Source organism: Cervus elaphus, chromosome 25 (genome assembly GCF_910594005.1).
Source record: "Cervus elaphus chromosome 25, mCerEla1.1, whole genome shotgun sequence".
Classification (NCBI taxonomy): domain Eukaryota; kingdom Metazoa; phylum Chordata; class Mammalia; order Artiodactyla; family Cervidae; genus Cervus; species Cervus elaphus.
Window position 1 is genome coordinate 26788306 of NC_057839.1, and position 22177 is coordinate 26810482.

The 22177-nt window shown below is 38.5% G+C and overlaps 1 protein-coding gene across 1 annotated transcript in view; it reads left to right on the forward strand.

The window, feature by feature from the left end:
- The window catches only part of CDC20B (cell division cycle 20B), a 67567-nt gene that overhangs the window by 36616 nt on the left and 8774 nt on the right, over nucleotides 1-22177 (forward strand). Inside the window, 7 exon segments of the mRNA XM_043887677.1 lie at nucleotides 3040-3150; nucleotides 6762-6958; nucleotides 8247-8341; nucleotides 10487-10712; nucleotides 15095-15173; nucleotides 15176-15219; nucleotides 16327-16444. Of these exon segments, the coding sequence (XP_043743612.1) occupies nucleotides 3040-3150; nucleotides 6762-6958; nucleotides 8247-8341; nucleotides 10487-10712; nucleotides 15095-15173; nucleotides 15176-15219; nucleotides 16327-16444 (870 nt within the window).

A 22177-nucleotide genomic window follows, 5' to 3' on the forward strand; every position in this document is an offset into this window, starting at 1 on the left:
TATTGTCTGGATGTACCACAGTTTCTTTAGGCATTCACCTATTTGAAGACATGTTGGTTGCTTCCAAGTTTTGGCAATTATGAATGAAGCTACTATAAATATCTGTGTAAAGGTTTCTCTGTGGACATAAGCTTTCTACTCACTTGAGTAAATATCAAGGTGTGCAGTTGCTGGATTATATAAGAGCATATTTATTTTCATATGAAACTGCCCAACTGTCTTCCAAAGTGGCTGTATCATTTTGCATTCTCACCAGCAATGAATTAAAGCTCCTGTTGTTCCACATCCTTGCCAGAATTTGGTGGTGGTCAGTGTTTCAGATTTTGGCTGTTCTAACAGATGTGTAGTGGTATCTCATGGTTTTAACTTGCAATTCTCTAATAAATATAATGAAAAAGATGTTGAACATCTTTTCTTATGCTTATTTACCACCTTTCTTCATGAGGTGTTCAGTTATTTTGCCCATTTTAAAATTCAAATTTTTATTTTTCTTTGTTGTTGAGGTTTAAGAGTTACTTTGTATATTTTGGGTAAGAGTCCTTTATCACATATGTCTTTTGCAAATTTTTTTTCAGTCTGTGGTTTATCTTCTCACTCTTTAGGCATGTCTTGTGGAGAGCAGAAGTTTCTAACTTTAATGAAGTCCAGCATATCAGTGATTGCTTTCATGGATCATGCTCTTCGTATTATATTTAAAAAGTCACTGCCAGAGAATTCCCTGGTGGTCCAGTGGGTAGAACTCAGAACTTTCACTGCCATGGACCTGAGTTCAATCCCTGGTTGGGGAACTAAGATCCTTTAACCTGTGCAGCATGGCAAAAGAAAAAACATCATTCTGAGGAGATCTAGATTTTTTCCTGTATTATTTTCTAGGAATTTTAGAGCTTTGTGTTTTACTTTTAGGTCTACAATCTATTTTGAGTTAATTTTTGAGTTCTGTGGGTTTTTTTTAAACTTTTTATTTTCTATTGGCATATAGTTGATTAACATTGTTGTGATAGTATCAGGTGGGTCACAAGGAACTCAGTGATACATATGGATATACATGTATCCATTCTCCACCAATAGGTCTGTGTTTAGATACATTTTTTTAAATTGAGGCGGAGTTGACTCTCAACTTTATGTTAGTTTCAGGTGTACAGCAAAGTGATTCAGTTATTTTTTTCCAGATTGTCTGTGGATATTCAGTTTTTCCAACACCATTTGTTGAAAAAACTAATTTTCTCGATCTTATTGCCTTTGCTCCTTTGTCAGAGATCAGTTGACTCTATTTTTGTGGGTCCATTTGTGGGATCTCTGTTCTCTTCCACTAATATATTTGTTCTTTTGCAAATACTACACTCTCTTGATTGCTGTTATTCAGTCGCCAAGTTGTGTCCAGCTCTTTATGACCTCATGGACTGCAGCATACCAGGCTTCCCTGTCCCTCATCATCTCCTGGGGTTTGCCCAAGTTCATGTCCATTGAATCAGTGATGCCTTGATTACTGTAGCTTTTTCATGAGTCTTAAAGTCAGACAGTGGAGGTCCTTCAGCTTGGATCTTCTCCTTCAATGTTGTGTTGACTCTTTTCCATATACACTTTAAAACCAGCTTGGCAATGTTCACACAGTAACTTGCTGGGATTGTAACTGGTAGAGCATTGTATATATAAATCAAAGTGGGAAGAGCTAATGTTAATAATACTGAGTCTTGTTATCCATGTACATGAAATATCTCTTCATTTATTTAGCTTCTTTTTTTTTTTTTTGATTAGAGTTTTGTAGTTTTCCCTCATACAGATCTTGTACATATTTTGTTGAATCTATATTTAAGTATTTCATTTGGGGGGACTTAAGTAAATGGTATTGTGCTTTTAATTTAAAGTTCCAGTAGCTTGTTGCTAGTATATAAGAAAGTAATTGACTTTTGTATATTAATCTTATATCTTTTTATAATCACCCATTAGTTCCAGAAGTTTTTTGTTGATTATTTGGGTATTACTATTTTTAAAAAATATAGAATTTTATATTAGCTTCAGGTATGCAACATTAATGATATATTTGTATATATTACAAAATGATCATTACAATAAATCTAGTTTACAACTGTCACTAGATATAGTGACAGAATTTTTTTCTTGTGATGAGAACTTTTACGCTCTACTTTTTAAGCAGCTTTCAACATGCTGTACATTAAATTCTCATGATTTATTTATTTTCTAACTAACAGTTTGTACTTGATTTTTTTGAACCATTATTGGCAGTGCTTGAGTACATATTTCTAGTAACCTTGTAATTCTCACAATTGCAGGTTTTCATAGTTAGCACTAAGTCTATGAGTAACACTCTGGCTTCTTGGTGTGGCATTGTGATGCTCTTATTCATTTATCAGAAGCTATGTGGTCATAGGGACCACAAGTCAGCTGGGTGGGCTCATTTCCTGTTGATCATGTCATTCTCACTTTGATGCAAGCCAGGTGGTTGGAAAGATGAAAAGGCAGTGGCTTGTGGTTTAGACTTAGTGGGGTCTTTTGATGAGAAGTAAAACTGAACACAAGATATAACCTTAAATTCAGATAGTCATGGATAACACTAGCCTAAAGTAACTGTGTGCTCTAGTACAAAAACAGTGAGAGAAAGAGTAAAAATCAATGAATCAACAGTTTTATTGACAAAGACTCAGGGCAGAGCTTAGGTCTATTAGAGAATTGTTGATATTATAGACACATGGATACATGAACATTACTTTGGTCTTAAAATCTCAAGTGACAGAACAAATATTCAAAGCATGATGTAGTGTCTCTGTGTGCTCCCCACAAGCTCTGTCATTACATTTAGGTCTGGTACTCATGTGCTTTTTATTAGAAATGTCATTGGATATTTTTTTTAAAGTGTTTAAATAAATACTGAAGTCTGTTTCTTCCTTTCCTTCCCCTGCAGCTTGTAATTCAATTTTATCATGATGACCACTTTCTTGTTCACTCCAGTATCTCTTAATACTTGCAAAGATTATTATTTTGTTTTCAGGATTATAGTGTAGAACTGTTTGTTTCTTGCAGGCTGCAGCGATGGAGTCAGAGATGAATACTTCCAAAGATTCGGTGATATAAACTATTCCATACTCCAACCAGAGGCGAAGATTCATCTTACAGGTCTTCGAAATGACTATTGTATGTTATTTAGATCATCAATTAAAACATTGAAATGACAAAATGTATCCTGTGCTGTAGCATAAACTTGAAATTTGATTCTGGAAGAAGCAAATGGCCTTGTGCCTCATGCTTAAACGGTGTACCATCCAAATATGTTTAATATTGTGAGTTTTTCATTGTAGAATTTTCATGTTCAGGAATGGGCATTGTTTGTCTTGGTGAGGCACAAGAAACACACATTTTTACTGTAATAAAATGAACTATATAAATGATGACCTACTCTTATGCTTATATTTTAAACATGGATAAATCTTACCAGTAAACAACCATATTGGCTGTTTGTCCCTAGTTTCTTCTTATGTCTTTAGCTTGCGATCTAGTTGGGAAGATGAGACTAACCCACATTGAACTGCTGCCAACATGCCAATATAGAGTATAAACAGTAAACTGTGGGGTATAAGGAGCGGTAAGACTATATATAGTTTGGTGATCTTTGGAGTTGTCTGGAAAGACTTTGTGGAGATACTAAGACTTGAGATGCATCTTCAAAAGATGGGTAGGCTTGGAGGAGTGGAAAAGAGAAGACAGCATTTTTAGCAATGTTGGCAACATGAACAAAGGCAGGATGTTGGTAATTAATGATAATCAATGGCAGTGAGGAGGATACTTTGGGGAGTGGGGAATAGGGGGTTGATGCAGATTATAGAGAAATTTCAAAGTCTGAAGCAGATTTTTAGATTTGTTGTGGGAATTCTCAACTAGGCGAAACATCAAAGGAAAATTCACGGCAGAGTATGCAGAATGCATTTAGTAGGAGAGTTATGAAAAAGTAAGGTACTATTTTCTCTGCATGAGGAAAAATATATGGGAGGAGGGATAAATTTAAGATTATTCCAAGTTTTGAAGCAGTGGTGTCACCAAGAAGACAAGTTAGCAGGAAAAATGGTATGAGGAGGGAAGACTTTTCTTGTAGTATTACATTTGAGGGAACAGTGAGACATTTAAGAGTTTCTGGGAAATCATTATAAATGAGGTTGGTGAAAGAGGGGAAAGGTCAGATGACTATATTTGAAGCTGATAGCCAGGTGAGCTCTTCTGGTGAGGGAGAAAGAGCAGAGGGGTGAGGTTTGGTTCTGTGGTGTGTTTGCAGAGAGGAACAAGCAAGAGAAACACAAAATCATTAAAGGGAGCAGTTCCCCTATCGTTCTTCTACACCTCCTTCTCCAAGAGAATTTCTTGCCATGACTAATGAAAACTGAAGAATTCATTTCAAGAGATGTTTAAAAAGCACACCACTCATATTAAAAAGCAAACAAAAACCTTTTTTCCCCACTTCCCCTTCAGGCCATAACCCCTTTTGTCTCCCTTTGACAGCAAAACCTGTCAAAAGATGTCTATAATTCACAGTTTGTTATTTTCTCTCCCCATTTTGTTTTTAATCCTTGCTAGTCAGTTCTTAAATCTCACCATTCCATTGAAACTGTTTTTTGTAACATCACCCCAAATTCTTCACTGCTAAATCTAACAGTCACTTTTTGGAGCTCATTTACTTAACTCTGTCAACCACATTTGAGGCAATTGGTCACTCTTCTTGGTTTTTTTTTTCTGATTTCCCTCCTCTTCTGTCTCTTGGCCTCTTAAATTTCAAAGTGCACTAAGTCTCATTCCTTGGACATCTTTTCTTTCTGACTTCTACATTAGTTGATCTGTTGGCTTTCTGGCTATATCTCCTTGTATTATGTTTTTAGTTATTACTTTAGGGACTGCAATGCAGTCTAAATTTTCTCAGTCTACCTAGAATTACTGCTGCATATTTCACACAATATGTAAAAATCTTGCAGTCATGTGTTTCCCCAACTCTCAGCTTTTTTGGGAGAGTCACTTTAGTTGTCTATGTTTTAAATCTACATGCATTGAAAACTTAACCATTGTTAAAAGTTTGAGTTTAAAAAGCCATATATATTTGTGTGAGGGAAAAATGGTCCTTATATTTACCCAAATATTTACCAATTATAACATTCCCCTCCATTCCCAAAGGGCCAAATGTTCCTCTTATATAACTTACTTTCAGTAAAAAACCTTCTGTTAGTATTTGCAGATCAGGTCTCTTACTGAAGGCTTCTCTTACCCTTATTGTGATATATTTGCCTGATATAGAATTCTGGCTTGCCAGATATATTTTCAGCATTTTAAAGATGTTACACTGACTTTTGGTCTCTATGGTTTCTGGGGAGCACTCATATGAAACCTTGTTCTCTTGTTTCCAAGACCTGACTCCAATTACGTATATGTTAGATACGTTGTCTGCCCACAATGCGGGAAACCCAGGTTCAATCCCTGGGTCGGGAAGATCTCCTGGAGAAGGAATGGCAACCCATTCCAGTATTCTCGCCTGGAAAATCCCATGGACGGAGGAGCCTGGTAGGCTATACAGCCCATGGGGTTGCAGAGTTGGACAAGACTGAGCGACTTCACTTGCACTTTTAGATCTGTGGATATTATTCCACCAATCCCTGAGGTTCTGTCCATTTCTTAAAAAATTTTTTCCTCCATGTTTTTTAGATTGGATAATATGAGTTTTCCTTGTACTTACACACTTTGGGGTTAGGCTGAGGTGTGTGTGGGTTCATACACTCACAGAAAAGAGGATGCTTTTCTGTGGTCCTCTCCCCTCCCAGGCTTTCTCCTCACACTTTGGCCACCTTGAGCTCCTTTCTCTGATTTCTTTGACCAGAAACAAGGTAGGCTTTCTACTGCTGTTATTCTGATTGGGGCTCACCCTCAGTGTAAAGCTATGTAAGGGGAAGAGTGGAAAACTCACCCCTGGGTGGATTGCCTCCCCAAGTTTTCACTTCCTTAACTTGGTTTACCTGCTTTTGCCTATTTTCCAGAGTTCTCAGGTGTTTGTTTGTTTTTCGAATTTTGTTTAGAGTTTGTAGTTTGCATCGGTGGGAGAGATGAGCTATAGGGAGCTTAGACTGCTCTGGTGGAACTGGTGAGATTCATAGTTTCATACTGATGTGTATCAATCAGGATAGGAGTTTCTGTCTTGTAAGAAATAAGATCAGGTATGGCTTAGTATGTGGTCATGCAGATATGGTTTCTCTGAGCACTCATGTAATTCTTAGAGTGTAAGATAGAGAATACTAAGAACTTCCAGGTATCAAAATAAGCCAGAGACCACCTCTTCTAGATTTACTGTAGTTAGGTTGTCTTTTGGTTAGAAATGGTGGTGGCAACTCTCATCTGTATATTCTAGGTCCAAGGATGTCTCCATAAGAATTATGTGCTTTTAAACTTTAATGATCTGTTAGATGAAATCCATGTATTACTTATAATGGTAGGTTAAACTGCCAAGTTTTCTAAATGCCTCTAAATAAGTATATAAGAGCATAAATGATAAGCATTATTGCTTATCTTGATATAAGCGTTATTGTATATCTTGATGTAAGATTCTATTCCAGCTTTCATTTTTGAACTTCTAATCTGATTGGATCCATGATTCTGTTTTTCAACTGACCGTGGGGAAATTATTAATCTTTCTCCTCTACCTATAAGTAAAGTTGTTTTGTTTGAAAATATTTTTATTTGGCTGTATGATCACCCCAATCTGAAATGCTTTCTTATAGATCTGAATATCCTGGACTGGAATTTTCAAAATCTTGTTGCCATAGCCCTTGGATCTTCCGTATACATCTGGAATGGGGATAATCACAACAGAATTGAAAATATATACTTAAGTCTCACTTGTAACTATATATCTTCTGTGTCCTGGATAAAAGAGGGAACCTGCCTGGCAGTTGGCACCAGTGAGGGAGAAGTACAGGTACTGGACAGCTTTTTCTTTCTCATAATGTATTCTGTATAGTTGCTAGATAACTAAGGTTGACTTTTTTAAAGCTTTTTTTTTTTTTTAATATGGACCAGTTTTAAAATATTTATTGAATTTGGTACAGCATTGCTTCTGTTTTATGTTTTGTTTCTTTGGCTGCAAGGCATGTGGGGTCTAAGCCCCCTGACCAGGGATCAAACCCATACCTTCTCCATTGGAAGGTGAAGTCTTAACCACTGGACCACCGGGGAGGTCCCTAAGATTGACTTTTAATAACAGGTTATGATAAAATAAAGAAACTTATAGTAGATGTGGTGCTTGAAGCTATGGGGAGTAAGAGGTTATGCCATTCTGGGTCTTCCCTGAATGCTGTTTAATGAGGACATAGGGATACTCTGCTTTGTTTTTTCACAGAATCTTTCTTTGTGTCACATTTCCTTTTATCCCCTCATTTTTTTCTCTCAAACTAAAGGTGGGCTTATGAGAGCCCCAGTTTTTAGAACTTTGGAGAGAAGTCCTAAAACTGAAATAGATAACCTTCCAGTCCTCCTTTCTTACCGAAAGCCAAAATCAGGAGTTACTTAAAAGTAGTGAATTTTTTTCTAATAGGCTATCTAAAATGGGAGCTTAGCAAGTTTCTATCAATCTATCTTATTTCTCATGTGTTATTATTATTGTTTATTAGCAACAGATAAACAATGTTGCTTGGGTGCCCAATGACTTTGGAGGGCCACAGATGGCTCTACTGTTTTTTCATCTCTGTAATGATCCTATGAGGGTCATGTCATGCATTCTTCTTATGCCAAAGTTCTCATTCCTAATATGGGTTACAATATTTTTTATAGCTGGCAGGAAAGGAGTCTCTTAGCAGTGAATGGAATTCCTGACTCTAGAAATTGTGTAGGCACTCAAATTTTATTTGTTGATAACTGTAGGTGGATTTCCAGCTTTGGAATTCCCATAGTTTGAAGGAACTAGAAGTGTCAAACAGTGATTCTCAACCTTTTGCAGCAGACTGAATTCACCTGAGGAACTTTAAAATAAATGCTGTATGCCCAGGCTCTTACTCCCACCATTGAATCAGAATGTCTAGCACCCAAACTCTGCTCCCTAGATGATCCAAATATGCAGACAGCATTGAAAACTGCTTTAGGGTTAGAGGTGCTGAACTTTCACTTAGCACAAGAGCTGGCTGTATCAACACTAACTGGCTATTAGCTCTTTGAGAAGATTGTGGGTTGTGAAAATGCTACATAACCATGCTTTTTCATTTTTTTTTCAGTTATGGGATGTGGTCACTAAAAAGCGACTGAGAAATATGCTTGGCCATTTATCAGTAGTTGGGGCTCTAAGCTGGAATCATTATATCCTCAGCAGGTGAGAAGCATCTTATTGGAACCAATTACGTTTGCATCACCAATTGATTACAGGTGACCAGAACTATAAAATTTGAAACCAAAACCAAAGTAAAACCAGACAGACATGATTAGTAACAGTCATGATCCTGCCATAGCTGTCAGCTGTTCAGACCTGGTGATGTTAAGTGGTCCAGCGGCCACGTGTTCCATGGTGGCTCCGTGTCTGCAGCGTGTGCTCGTACTGGGATTGTGAGGCTCAAGATTTACAGGTGAAATGATTGTTAAAGTAAAATGTAAAACTTTGTTTAAGCAGAAAGTTTCTCTGTAACAAGTAATACTTGCTAGAGGGATATTTTGTTGAAATCAGTATTTATTGATGTCAGTATCACTAATGGGGAAAATGTTAAGCTCTCTGGGGGCATAATTCCAATTCACAGACCCACAGAGGTTAGAGCTGGAAGGAAGGAACCTCATAGAATAACCAGTTCAGTGATTCTCAAACTTGACCATGTGTCAGAATGGCCTGGAATGCTCCTCAAAACCCAGATTGCTGCCCTTTCTCTGAGAATTTGAGATTCAGTAGGTCTGATGTTGGGCTGATAATATGCATTACTAATTTCTCAAGTGATGTTGATGCTTCCTCACTTTTGAGAACTAGTGATTTAGTTGTCTAACTACTTCTTTTTGACTAGAAAAGTTAAGTGACTTGTCCTTGTGAGCCTACATAATCAGTCTAAATATTTATTTAATAAGTCATTCATCATCATACTGTATTTCTTAAATAAAACTCAAAGCCGTCTATAATTTCTTTCAGTAGCTCAGATGTAAATTGAGATTTCAAAACTTTGTGATTATAGCCATACTTAAAACTACTTACACAAAATGCCTTTATAAAGGAATAAATATTTACCCTGAGGTGGTGTTGCAGCCAAGTCAGTTCTACACTTGGGTTCCTTTTACAATCTACACTGGGTAAGTTTAGTTTCATTATCCATGAGGAATATGAGCAAATATTTTCTTAGAATAATAGCAGCTAAAGCGTCTGCCTGTAATTTTGGAGAGCTGGGTTCGATCCCTGAGTCAGGAAGATCCCCTGGAGAAGGAAATGGCAACCCACTCCAGTAGTCTTGCCTGGAAAATCCCATGGATGGAGGAGCTTGGTAGGTACAGTCTATGGGGTTGCAAAGAGTTGGACACGAGTAAGCGACTTCACTTTCAAAATGTTTGGAGTACTCTGTGCTAACTCTTGATGTGTATAACTGTATTTTAATCCCTGCAATAATACTGCAAAGTGATTTGTATCCCCTGTACCCTCTTTTTTTGAGGAGTAAACTGTGACAACTGCCTGAGGTCACATGGTTAGCATAAGGGGAAGAGTCAGGCTTTGAACCAGGTGGTCTGGCTGCAGAGTCTGTGTAGTTCATCAGAATGCTATTCAGGGCTGAGCCTAAGTAGTTTAAGAATCTGACACTGGACTTTGAGAAATTTCAAGAAATAATTATAGGCACTTATTTACTTTCTCCTTGGAGAAAACTAGTGCAGAAATCATTATCAGTATCACTCATTGCCTTTGAGTGATAAGACCTTTATCATCATTTGGATCCAAATCACTGAGAGTAGAGACATTATCCAGTGATTTTGAATCATATTGCAGTTTGTTGTGACTTTCAGATAGTTTTATAATCTTTTTAGATGATAGTAGAATGAACAAGTAGATCTGCAGATTACTAGAAAAAGGAAATAATATGTTTCTATGTCTAACAGATATATGGTATATACACCATTTCATTGAGATAACATGAGGTATTGAATTCCAGAAAAGTAATATTTCCTGTGTCCAATACATAAACTACTATCTGGGAAAATATGATAATCTTCTAAATTTATCTTTTCCATGCCTGTCTGCATCATATTAAAGCCATTGGAGATAGCTATCAAAGGATATATTTTTAATATCCGGATTTGAAACTGTCAGACAAATCTACTTGTGAGAAGAATCACCCAGACAGTATACTTCATCCTTATTAAGTCAAGAAATGTCTATGTTTTGAATCTATCCTAAGGGGTTTTTCAAGAGCATGAACAATACTTCCCTTCATGTTATGCTTATGCAGCAATAGGGCTCAAGTTCTCTGTCCTAACCTGCCCCTTTACCTCTTGGCAGTGGGTCGAGACTGGGCCGTGTTTATCATCACGACGTTCGGGTAGCCCAACACCATGTTGGAACTCTTCAACACAAACAAGCTGTGTGTGGGCTGAAGTGGGCACCGGGTGGCAAGCTGCTTTCCAGTGGCTGTAGTGATGGACTGCTAACTATATGGCCCCATGATCCAGGTGCAAACACACAGGGCCACCCACTAAAAGTCATACATCAACCTACAGCAGTCAAGGTAAGAAATTCAACAGTTTTGAAAGGTATGCTTGGGCTGGTGGTTAAGCATTGGGGTCATCTGGTGAAAAGGTTAGTTAAAATATAGCTTTGATAAAGTGACAAGGCAAAAGCTCTCTTGCAGAGAGCTGCTTCCTGCAAGGAGCTGCTTATATTCTTAGATGTCTTATCAGAAATACAGTGAATTGAACTAAGATATTGTCGACTACACACTGGCACTTGCCATTGGCTCTTGCCATCTACCTCTATAAGAATTAAATCATGTACCGCTGCAGCTGCTAATTTTCAGTACCCCCTGAAGGACTTCCCTGGTGGCTCAGATGGTAAAGAATCTGCCTGCAATGTGGGAGACCCAGGTTTGATCCCTAGGTCAGGAAGATCCCCTGGAGAAGGTAATACCTACTCACTCCAGTATTCTTGCCTGGAGAATCCCATGGACAGAGGAGCCTGGTAGGCTACAGTCCACGGGATCACAAAGAGTCGGACACGACTGAAGTGACTTAGCTTAGCGTGAAAGGAGTTCAGGGTGAAGAACAGAAATGAAGCAGTGTGCTTGGGGAAAACAGGCAGAACAGGTCTTCAGATAGTTTAGGAGCTGATTTTTTGAGCCCAATTCTTATATCTCCCACATCTAGAAAAGAACTAAAATCCTTCATGGTGACGACTGCTCCTTGTGACTAGCAGAAACCTACTTTAGAAAATAGGTGCTTGAGTGCATGTACTCCCCCTTCACCAAGATCACATATATACTGACCTTCCCTCTACCTCTTTGGAGTAGTTTCTCAGAGGTATCTGAGCTGCTCTCTCCTGGGCTATCGTCCTTATTTTGCCCCAAGTAAAACTTACTCACAACTCTTCCTGCTGTGCATTTTTTTAAGTTGACAATAGAGTTTCTGGAAACTTGAACAAGCCAAGCCTTGTGGCATCTACTACCTGGGGAATCGTAAGAACAGTCACTAGTGTAAATGTTCTTGCAGGCACCGCAGACTAACCAATTAGTGTAACGAGCAGACTTCAGATGTTGACATCTGTGTGATTCTGCTCATGATGGAGCTTCTAGTTTTGCCAAAACAGCCTGTTTGTAGTAAAAGCTAATTAGAAATAGGATACTGAAGAGAATGATTACTAATAAATATAAAAAATAACTAATATTCATCCTGTGATAAAACTGAGGTTCCTGGGCTCAGGAGAATTTCTCAGTCTCTTCAAATTATATACAAAATTTTGTTTTTACTGTAACAGCTCCCTTATTCGGCCCAGTAAGGGGTGTAACGGAATGGTTATTTGAAAAAGACAAGGCAGGTAACCATGAGAAATAGTACATACATATTGTAAATCTTTAATTTCAATTTATTTTATTCAACAAATATTTTATTTTAATTCAATTTTAATTTCAAAATTAAATTGTACATTTATTCATAATACAAGGCCAAGGTCTTTACTTTGAATGAAGTTTGGCTGATTAGAGTTCTTCACTGTCTTTCTTGTATGAACTACAATCATATTTCATTGTCTGTGGTTTCTAATTATATTTATTCTGGTATCTATTTTTAATGTAACAAATTACCCTGAATCCTAGTGGCTGGCTTAACATAATCATTTTATTATCTTTTATGGTTTCTGTGGGTCAGACTTTAGGAAGGGCTCTTCTGAGCAGTCTGGCTCAGGGTCTCTCATGAGGTTGCAGTCAGGCAGTGACTGAAGCTGAAAGTGCTAGGAGCTGGGACAGTGCTGGCTGGCCAGTCATCCTTCCCTCTTCATGTGGTCTCAGAGCTTCTCTACATTTTTGGACTAGTCTTACCACATGGGCTTCCTTACCACTGGCTGCCTTAAGAGAGGTGGACTTCGTGGTTCAGGGCAGCAGGGCCAGTGCTTCAGAGAGCAAGGTGCAAGTGGCATTGTTAGGGGAAGCACACTGACTGAAACCGCCCACCCTGGCCAGGCACCATAGTAACCATTTGCATGAGTTGTTTTATGACAGGAGGTCCTGGTAAGGAACACGGAACTAATAAGCTACCACCAACTGGAAGAGTTCAGGAAAGGTCAAAAGGAGACACCGCAGGTCCGACCGCCTCCCATAATCCTTCTCTCTGGCATCCATCTTGGCTGAACAAGACATGCACCGCCAGGAAGGACTCTGAGTCAGAATGATTGGCTAAAGACAACCCAGAAACTAATCCCATCACCATAAAACCGGAGACTGTGAGCCACTGGCAGAGCAGTTCTCCTGGGTTCCCTTGCCTACTGCTCTCCACCCAGGTGCCCTTTCCCAATAAAATCTCTTGTTTTGTCAGCACTTGTGTCTCCTCGAACAATGCATTTCTGAGTATTAGATAAGAGCCCAGTTTCAGGCCCTGGAAGGGTTCCCCCTTCCTGCAACAGCATCACCTTTTATGACCCAATTCCAAAAGCCATGTAGTGACACTTTTGGTGCATTCAGTTGTTTGCAAGCCAGTCCCAAGCCCTCCCAGATTCAAAGGGAGGAGAATGAGATTCTACATATTGATGGAGGATGTTGGCAGTTTCTAGAAGGGCAAGTGGGATGGGAGATTAGTTTTTAATGATAAATGAGCTTAAACTGAGGATGAGATTAGTGTACTCATCTGATTCTGGTGTTGTAAAAAGTTACTACTATTTGGAAAAATTTATGTCAGCACTTCTGAAACTTGGAATTTACCTAAAAAATAATATATTGGAAACAAAGACATATGCCAGAATATATTCATTAGAGTATTCTTTATAAAAACAAAGAATACAACCCCCCACCCCACAGCTTTCTCCTAAAAGCTCAACCCAACCCAGTGCAAACCAAATGAAAATAAGATGAAGATCAGGGAATTCCTTGGTGGTATGGTGGTTAGGACTCTGCACTTGCACTGCTGGGGGCCCGGGTTTGATCCCTTGTTGGCAAATTAAGATCCCACAAGCTGCACGTGGTGCAGCCAAAAAAATATTGCCATTTGGAACAAAAAACAAATGAAAAAAAATCAACCTGAGTGTAGCATTAGAACAAACATTAATTAGAGTATAATAACATGATAGAATATTGTGGGATAATTAAAAATTATAATTATGAAAAATATGTTAAACATGGGAAACTATATAAGTGAAAACATCAGAATTAGCAACAGTAATTTATAATTAAAGAATAGGCAATTCTGTTTTCTAAAATGTATTAGTGAGAGGGTTAACAGCCTTGGTAGGAAGGCCGGAGGTCCCCAGGTGGCAGGAGGAAATAAACTGCAAGTGGCAGAAGTTTTTTTTTTTTTCTTTTCTCTTCTAATCCTGTCTTATCATGGCAACACCTGGTTCAACCTGAACTTAACTTTTCTCAAACCTTGAGCTAAACAATGTGATTTTTCTTATGGAAATGTTAACATAGCTTTTCTTAAGCTATGTTAATGAAATTATGTATTTGCCTTGGAATCTGCCTTTCTTCAAATTGGTTCGCCTAAGACTCAAACCTTGAACTGATAATGGGTCAACAAACCAGTACCTCTTACTCATGGGAATGTTCTCTTAAGCAATGTTAAGGAAACTTAATGTATTTGCTTGGAAATCTGCCTTTCTTCAAGATTCATGTCAATTGCTTTATGACTGGGGATGACTCACTTTGTGTCAGTCAGTGCTATCTCAAATGCATGTTGTGGGAGAGGGGCCTGGTGCAACTCTCTCAGTTTTGAGGTGTTCCTTTATCTGATTAGCAAGTTGCTAACAGGTACAAAACACCTTGCTAAAAGCTAGCAAGGGAGCATTGTTTCTGTCCCCTTCTGATGTTTATGTCAGAAGCTTTCTCTATTTTATGCTTCAATAAAGCTTTGCTACACAAAAGCTCTGAATGATCAAGCCTTGTCTCTGGCCCTCTCTTCTGGAGGACACGAATCCTGGTGTTGTTCATAGTTCGTAGCAGCAACCTTTCATTAGGATTTGAAACATAAGATTTTTGTGTTGCGAGCAAGCAGTTATAGCTCTCCATTCTCTTCTGTTCCCTTCTCTGACCTAGAACCTAAGAACACAGGTAGACAAACCAGAGGAAGACTGCATTTGGTGATCAGATTCTAGAGGTACATGTCAACTATTTTAGCAGCAGATTTTTTGCCCCATTGGATATGTTGAATGTAGCTTTTCAAACGTATTATTGTGTAATTTTTTTGTTTGAAATACTTGCACTTGTTACCTAAATTTGAAGAAGACACCAATAGGTGAATTCCAGTCCATGAGAAGTATTCTCTGGAGAGGGCTGTAGCTCTTGCCTTTGGATCAGAGGTTCTGGAGATCTGCCATGGGAGCAGAACTCTGGAACTTCTGGTTATATGTGTGCATCTCATTCATGAGTTCACCTCCAAAGCTGACCTGCCTGTGTGATTATTTGGAACTTTAAAGGCCATTGATTGGTGTCCCTGGCAGACTGAAGTCCTCGCTGTTGGAGGAGGAATGAAGGATGGACGCTTACACATCCTGGACATAATACTGGACAGAGCATCCAGACCCCAAGCACAAACTCACAGGTAAATGTCTTTCCTAGAGTTCACCTTCATTCTGATCTTCTAGAATCTTGTGAAAATGATATATGATAGAGCATAGCACCCAAACACACCTCTCTTTAGCTGCTGAATCTATAGGAGTTTCAACTCCTAAGAGGTTTTTTTTTTGTAAAACCCTTTTCACCTGTGAGTTGCAAGTTAATTTAACTTGTGTATCCATTTTTTTTTTTTTTCATTTTCTTTCTCAGCTCTGCTTTAACTGTGAAACTTTGGAGCAGTCTGACTGGACAGTGATCATGCTGTTGTCGTTCAGTCGCTAAGTTGTATCCGACTCTTTGCAACCCCATGGACCGCAGCACACCAGACTTCCCTGTGCATCACTAACTCCCTGTGTTTCCTCAAACTCATGTCCTTTGAGTTGATGATGCCATCCAACCATCTCATCCTCTGTTGCCCCCTTCTCCTCCTGCCTCAGTCTTTCCCAGCATCAGGATCTTTTCCAATGAGTCAGTTCTTTGCATCAGGTGGCCAAAGTATTGGAACTTCAGCTTCAGCATCAGTCCTTCCAATGAATATTCAGGGTTGATTTCCTTTAGGATTGACTGGTTTAATCTCCTTGCAGTCCAAGGGTCTGTTAAGAGTCTTCTCAAGCACCACAATTCGAAAACATCAATTCTTTGATGTTCAGCCTTCTTCATGGTCAACTGTCACATTCACACATGACTACGGGATAAACCATAGGTTTGACTATATGGACCTTTGTCGGCAAAGTGATGTCTCTGCTTTTTAACACACTGTCTTGTTTTGTCATAGCTTGATTTCCAAGGAGCAAGTGTCTTTTCATTTAATGGCTGCAGTCACTGACTGCAGTGACCTTGGAGCCCAAGAAAATAAAATAATCATAGTCCACTTCAATTCATAGGTTCATTGTGCCTAAATCTCTTTGTATATTTAGTTTTTTGTTGCTTTGGGATAAACTTTCCTGGAACTAACATAATTCCTCTAATACCCTAACCCTATATGCAGACTGGAAAGTAGATGTGGACAAGCATACTGCCTAGACTTAGTTTAAAATACATTCAATGAATCAGAAATTGTCATAATTCTGTATTTTGGGGGTCATCATTACAGATTTGTTCCCTAACCTGGCTACCTAAGACAAAGGAGATTGCAACTGGCCAAGGTTCTCCCAAGAATGATGTGACTATGTGGACCTGTCCTGGTCTGGCCAGGTCACGTGGATTTTTTGGTAAGTATATAGGTAGGTAAAATGACATGTACCTATTGCAAGGTGAGCTGTTATTGGTGGAAAAAGCCATGGATAGAAGATTTTCTTCTTCTCATTCTTTGAAGTATATATTTTATCAGAGGAAAAAACCCTACTTACCACACCTCAGGGATAGACAAGTGTTTCTGAATTTGACTAAGATTGTTCATCAGTTATAATGGTCATTTTTTTTTGCATACATGTAGGGATGATGAAGTGATAATTGTGGGCAGTTTTCAAACTGTGTTTCTGAACTCTGGAGTTAGCATTGTAACTCATTTTACCCTATTTGGAAGAAGAGCCCAACAGTGCTGTAATGTGTGGAAGTTAAGAAAATATGAAAAGGGTGAGACATTATTCTATGTGGGAAGACCATTCCAGAGCATGAGATTCTGGGGGAGCCTCTGCCCTTTCAAGACAGACTGATGTTGTTTCCTGGTGTGGTTCTGTAAACACTTACTGGCTACTTCTTGAGAGCAAGACTGCATGATGGAGAACAAGACTCAGGCCTTGTTCTCAAGCGTCTTAAACTACCTTTGAGTGCAATCTGAAATATTAAGTGGGGGCTGAGGAAAATAGAAGTGTTGGTTGTTGAAGGAACAGGGCACTGACATCCAGTCTCTTGTAGACCTCTGATTATATATTCTGTCTTCTTCCTTTTGCCACTCAACTCATTTTCTGGTCATCCCTGAAATGTATTTATTCAACATTTATTTGTTAATATTAAGCATCTATTATGTACGGTAATTTTGATGGTGCTGGGCATACACAGGTGAACCAGACAGGCAATATCCTTACCATCATGGAGCCTATACTTCTGTGGGAGAAGATAGACAAAAGTCAAATATATATGATATTATGTGGTGATGATGCCATGACTCTCTGGAGATTCTGGGAATGTTATTTGGCAACGACAAAACACCTTAACAGAGGGTCTTGCTGCTTCTGCTGCTCAGCCTGGCTGGAGCTCTGCTTGGCCTCAAAATAACTTTCCATCCTTCAGCTGTTATACTGTGTGACTTGGTGAATAAAAATACAGACAGCTCTTGACAGAGCCACTTCAGTGCCAGAATGGGTATAGGAGAAGCATGAAGTGGTCCTTTGCATATATTAATTACAATTTACCAGACCTTTTTAGTTTATGGAAACATTTTAAATCAAGCCTTAAAACCTAGATGGGAGTACTGATAGATAACTTTTGCATGAATTTGCTGATGCTCAGAATAGAGACGGTATTAGTGCTTTTATTTTTTTTTTCCGTTTCTCTGGTCATAATAAGTTATACTTTTTAGTTTTAATGATTTGTGAATTTTTTTTATATTAGACAGCAGAGAGTATATTTAACCCTTCCTACTTCCTTTAAAATGTTTTTGGTTGGAGAAGATGCAGTTAATTTTGAACTTTTAGACACTAATTTTCATCTCTGACTCAGTAGTTTCTTCTATGTACAATATTTCCCCGAAGTATTTAGCAGGAAGATTGTTTTACAAATGCACATTATGTGGTCAGATAAATTTGGAAATTCTGAGTTAAATAAGAGCAGATTTTCTTTCTTAATGATGTCTCAAAGCCTTTGATACATTACATGTATTGGGACTCCTAGAGGAACCATTTGGTGTTTCCCAAGTTCATTGGGAAGTCTTTGTATGGGAACATCTCAAGATCTTGCTCTGTGAACACCGTTCAGGGGGCAATGCCACATGGTGTGGGGCTGCTGAGGTCTTCAGCTTCTATGTGTTTTTACTGTGAGTCAGTATTTCCATCGTGGGTCAAGATCAGCATTGAAAAAAAAGAAATAGAATGGTATAGAATGGAAAAATGGAAAAGTAGGTTTTATTTTATGAAACTTTTGTCATTGTTATCAGTACATTTGCATGTATATGTATGGGGTCACCACATGTAGTTTTGACAATGAATTGTGGTCAAAAAGCTGGAAAGAAGCTATTCTCAATTATGGTCATGCTTTCAGTAATTCTTATCCTGTTACCCACAATCATAATTCTCTGGAGGAAAATTTTAGTTAAAGAGGTTCTCATCCACCTGACTATAGGAGAAAGATGCCTAATAATTTCCCCTCCTACCCACCCCGCCAACCCCCCCACCCCCACCGCCAAGGCTGTAATTTCTAAGCTTTGAAACAGCGGTAGGTGACTTTCTAGCTTATAAGTGAGATCTGGCCTTTGATGAGGTTCCATCAGTCCATCACACATGTGTCAGTACATGGCCTCATTTATGGCTGTTGCTGCATAAAGAAAACCAACCTGTCAATACTTCCAGTGACAGTACTCTTGGAACATGGGGATGTAGATTCTAAAGAAGAACTTCATCTGAAATAGGTGGCATTTCCTTCTATCCTGTAAACTAAGATTGTCATGAATGTGAAAGAAGTATTTCAAGAATGCTTTTGTTTCCATCCAAAGACCATTTTCCTAACAAGTTCTGGAAGTAGCTGTCCATCTTTTAAATGAAGATATTTTTCAAAGTCTGTTCTATAAAAGATTTGGGACTTTCCCCCTGTTACTCCTTTTTCCACTTTCTCTCCCTCCTTCCTTTTCATCTTAATGCACATAATAAAGAATGCATGATTATTTATCACTGATTATATTTATTGAATAGAATTTTATTTTTAGGTTTAATTTTTATTTATTTTTTTTTGAATCAGCCATGGATTTACATGTATTCCCAATCCCGATCCCCCCTCCCACCTCCCTCTCCACCCGATTCCTCTGGGTCTTCCCAGTGCACCAGGCCCGAGCACTTGTCTCATGCATCTCACCTGGGCTGGTGATCTGTTTCACCATAGATAGTATACATGCTGTTCTTTTGAAATATCCCACCCTCACATTCTCCCACAAAGTTCAAAAGGCTGTTCTGTATTTCTGTGTCTCTTTTTCTGTTTTGCATTTAGGGTTATCGTTATCACCTTTCTAAATTCCATATATATGTGTTAGTATGCTGTAATGTTCTTTATCTTTCTGGCTTACTTCACTCTGTATAATGGGCTCCAGCTTCATCCATCTCATTAGGACTGGTTCAAATGAATTCTTTTTAATGGCTGAGTAATATTCCATGGTGTATATGTACCACAGCTTGCTTATCCATTCATCTGCTGATGGGCATCTAGGTTGCTTCCATGTCCTGGCTATTATAAACAGTGCTGCGATGAACATTGGGGTGCATGTGTCTCTTTCAGATCTGGTTTCCTCAGTGTGTATGCCCAGAAGTGGGATTGCTGGGTCATATGGCAGTTCTATTTCCAGTTTTTTAAGAAATCTCCACACTGTTTTCCATAGCGGCTGTACTAGTTTGCATTCCCACCAACAGTGTAAGAGGGTTCCCTTTTCTCCACACCCTCTCCAGCATTTATTGCTCGTAGACTTTTGGATAGCAGCCATCCTGACTGGCGTGTAATGGTACCTCATTGTGGTTTTGATTTGCATTTCTCTGATAATGAGTGATGTTGAGCATCTTTTCATGTGTTTGTTAGCCATCTGTATGTCTTCTTTGGAGAAATGTCTGTTTAGTTCTTTGGCCCATTTTTTGATTGGGTCATTTATTTTTCTGGAATTGAGCTGCAGGAGTTGCTTGTATATATTTTTTTTTTTTTAATTTTTTTATTAGTTGGAGGCTAATTACTTCACAACATTTCAGTGGGTTTTGTCATACATTGATATGAATCAGCCATAGATTTACACTTATTCCCCATCCCGATCCCCCCTCCCATCTCCCTCTCCACCCGATTCCTCTGGGTCTTCCCAGTGCACCAGGCCCAAGCACTTGTCTCATGCATCCCACCTGGGCTGGTGATCTGTTTCACCATAGATAGTATACATGCTGTTCTTTTGAAACATCCCACCCTCGCCTTCTCCCACAGAGTTCAAAAGTCTGTTCTGTATTTCTGTGTCTCTTTTTCTGTTTTGCATATAGGGTTATCGTTACCATCTTTCTAAATTCCATATATATGTGTTAGTATGCTGTAATGTTCTTTATCTTTCTGGCTTACTTCACTCTGTATAAGGGGCTCCAGTTTCATCCATCTCATTAGGACTGGTTCAAATGAATTCTTTTTGACGGCTGAGTAAAATTCCATGGTGTATATGTACCACAGCTTCCTTATCCATTCATCTGCTGATGGGCATCTAGGTTGCTTCCATGTCCTGGCTATTATAAACAGTGCTGCGATGAACATTGGGGTGCACGTGTCTCTTTCAGATCTGGTTTCCTCAGTGTGTATGCCCAGAAGTGGGATTGCTGGGTCATATGGCAGTTCTATTTCCAGTTTTTTAAGGAATCTCCACACTGTTTTCCATAGTGGCTGTACTAGTTTGCATTCCCACCAACAGTGTAAGAGGGTTCCCTTTTCTCCACAGCCTCTCCAGCATTTATTGCTTGTAGACTTTTGGATAGCAGCCATCCTGACTGGTGTGTAATGGTACCTCATTGTGGTTTTGATTTGCATTTCTCTAATAATGAGTGATGTTGAGCACCTTTTCATGTGTTTGTTAGCCATCTGTATGTCTTCTTTGGAGAAATGTCTGTTTAGTTCTCTGGCCCATTTTTTGATTGGGTCATTTATTTTTCTGGAATTGAGCTGCAGGAGTTGCTTGTATATTTTTGAGATTAATCCTTTGTCTGTTTCTTCATTTGCTATTATTTTCTCCCAATCTGACGGCTGTCTTTTCACCTTACTTATAGTTTCTTTTGTAGTGCAAAAGCTTTTAAGTTTCATTAGATCCCATTTGTTTAGTTTTGCTTTTATTTCCAATATTCTGGGAGGTGGGTCATAGAGGATCTTGCTGTGATTTATGTCGGAGAGTGTTTTGCCTATGTTCTCCTCTAGGAGTTTTATAGTTTCTGGTCTTACATTTAGATCTTTAATCCATTTTGAGTTTATTTTTGTGTATGGTGTTAGAAAGTGTTCTAGTTTCATTCTTTTGCAAGTGGTTGACCAGTTTTCCCAGCACCACTTGTTAAAGAGGTTGTCTTTTTTCCATTGTATATCCTTGCCTCCTTTGTCAAAGATAAGGTGTCCATAGGTTCGTGGATTTATCTCTGGGCTTTCTATTCTGTTCCATTGATCTATATTTCTGTCTTTGTGCCAGTACCATACTGTCTTGATGACTGTGGCTTTGTAGTAGAGTCTGAAGTCAGGCAGGTTGATTCCTCCAGTTCCATTCTTCTTTCTCAAGATTACTTTGGCTATTTGAGGTTTTTTGTATTTCCATACAAATTGTGAAATTCTTTGGTCTAGTTCTGTGAAAAATACCGTTGCTAGCTTGATAGGGATTGCATTGAATCTATAGACTGCTTTGGGTAGAATAGCCATTTTGACAATATTGATTCTTCCAATCCATGAACACGGTATGTTTCTCCATCTGATTGTGTCCTCTTTGATTTCTTTCATCAGTGTTTTATAGTTTTCTATGTATAGGTCTTTTGTTTCTTTAGGTAGATATACTCCTAAGTATTTTATTCTTTTTGTTGCAATGGTGAATGGTATTGTTTCCTTAATTTCTCTTTCTGTTTTTTCATTGTTAGTATATAGGAATGCAAGGGATTTCTGTGTGTTAATTTTATATCCTGCAACTTTACTATATTCATTGATTAGCTCTAGTAATTTTCTGGAAGAGTCTTTAGGGTTTTCTATGTAGAGGATCATGTCATCTGCAAACAGTGAGAGTTTCACTTCTTCTTTTCCTATCTGGATTCCTTTTA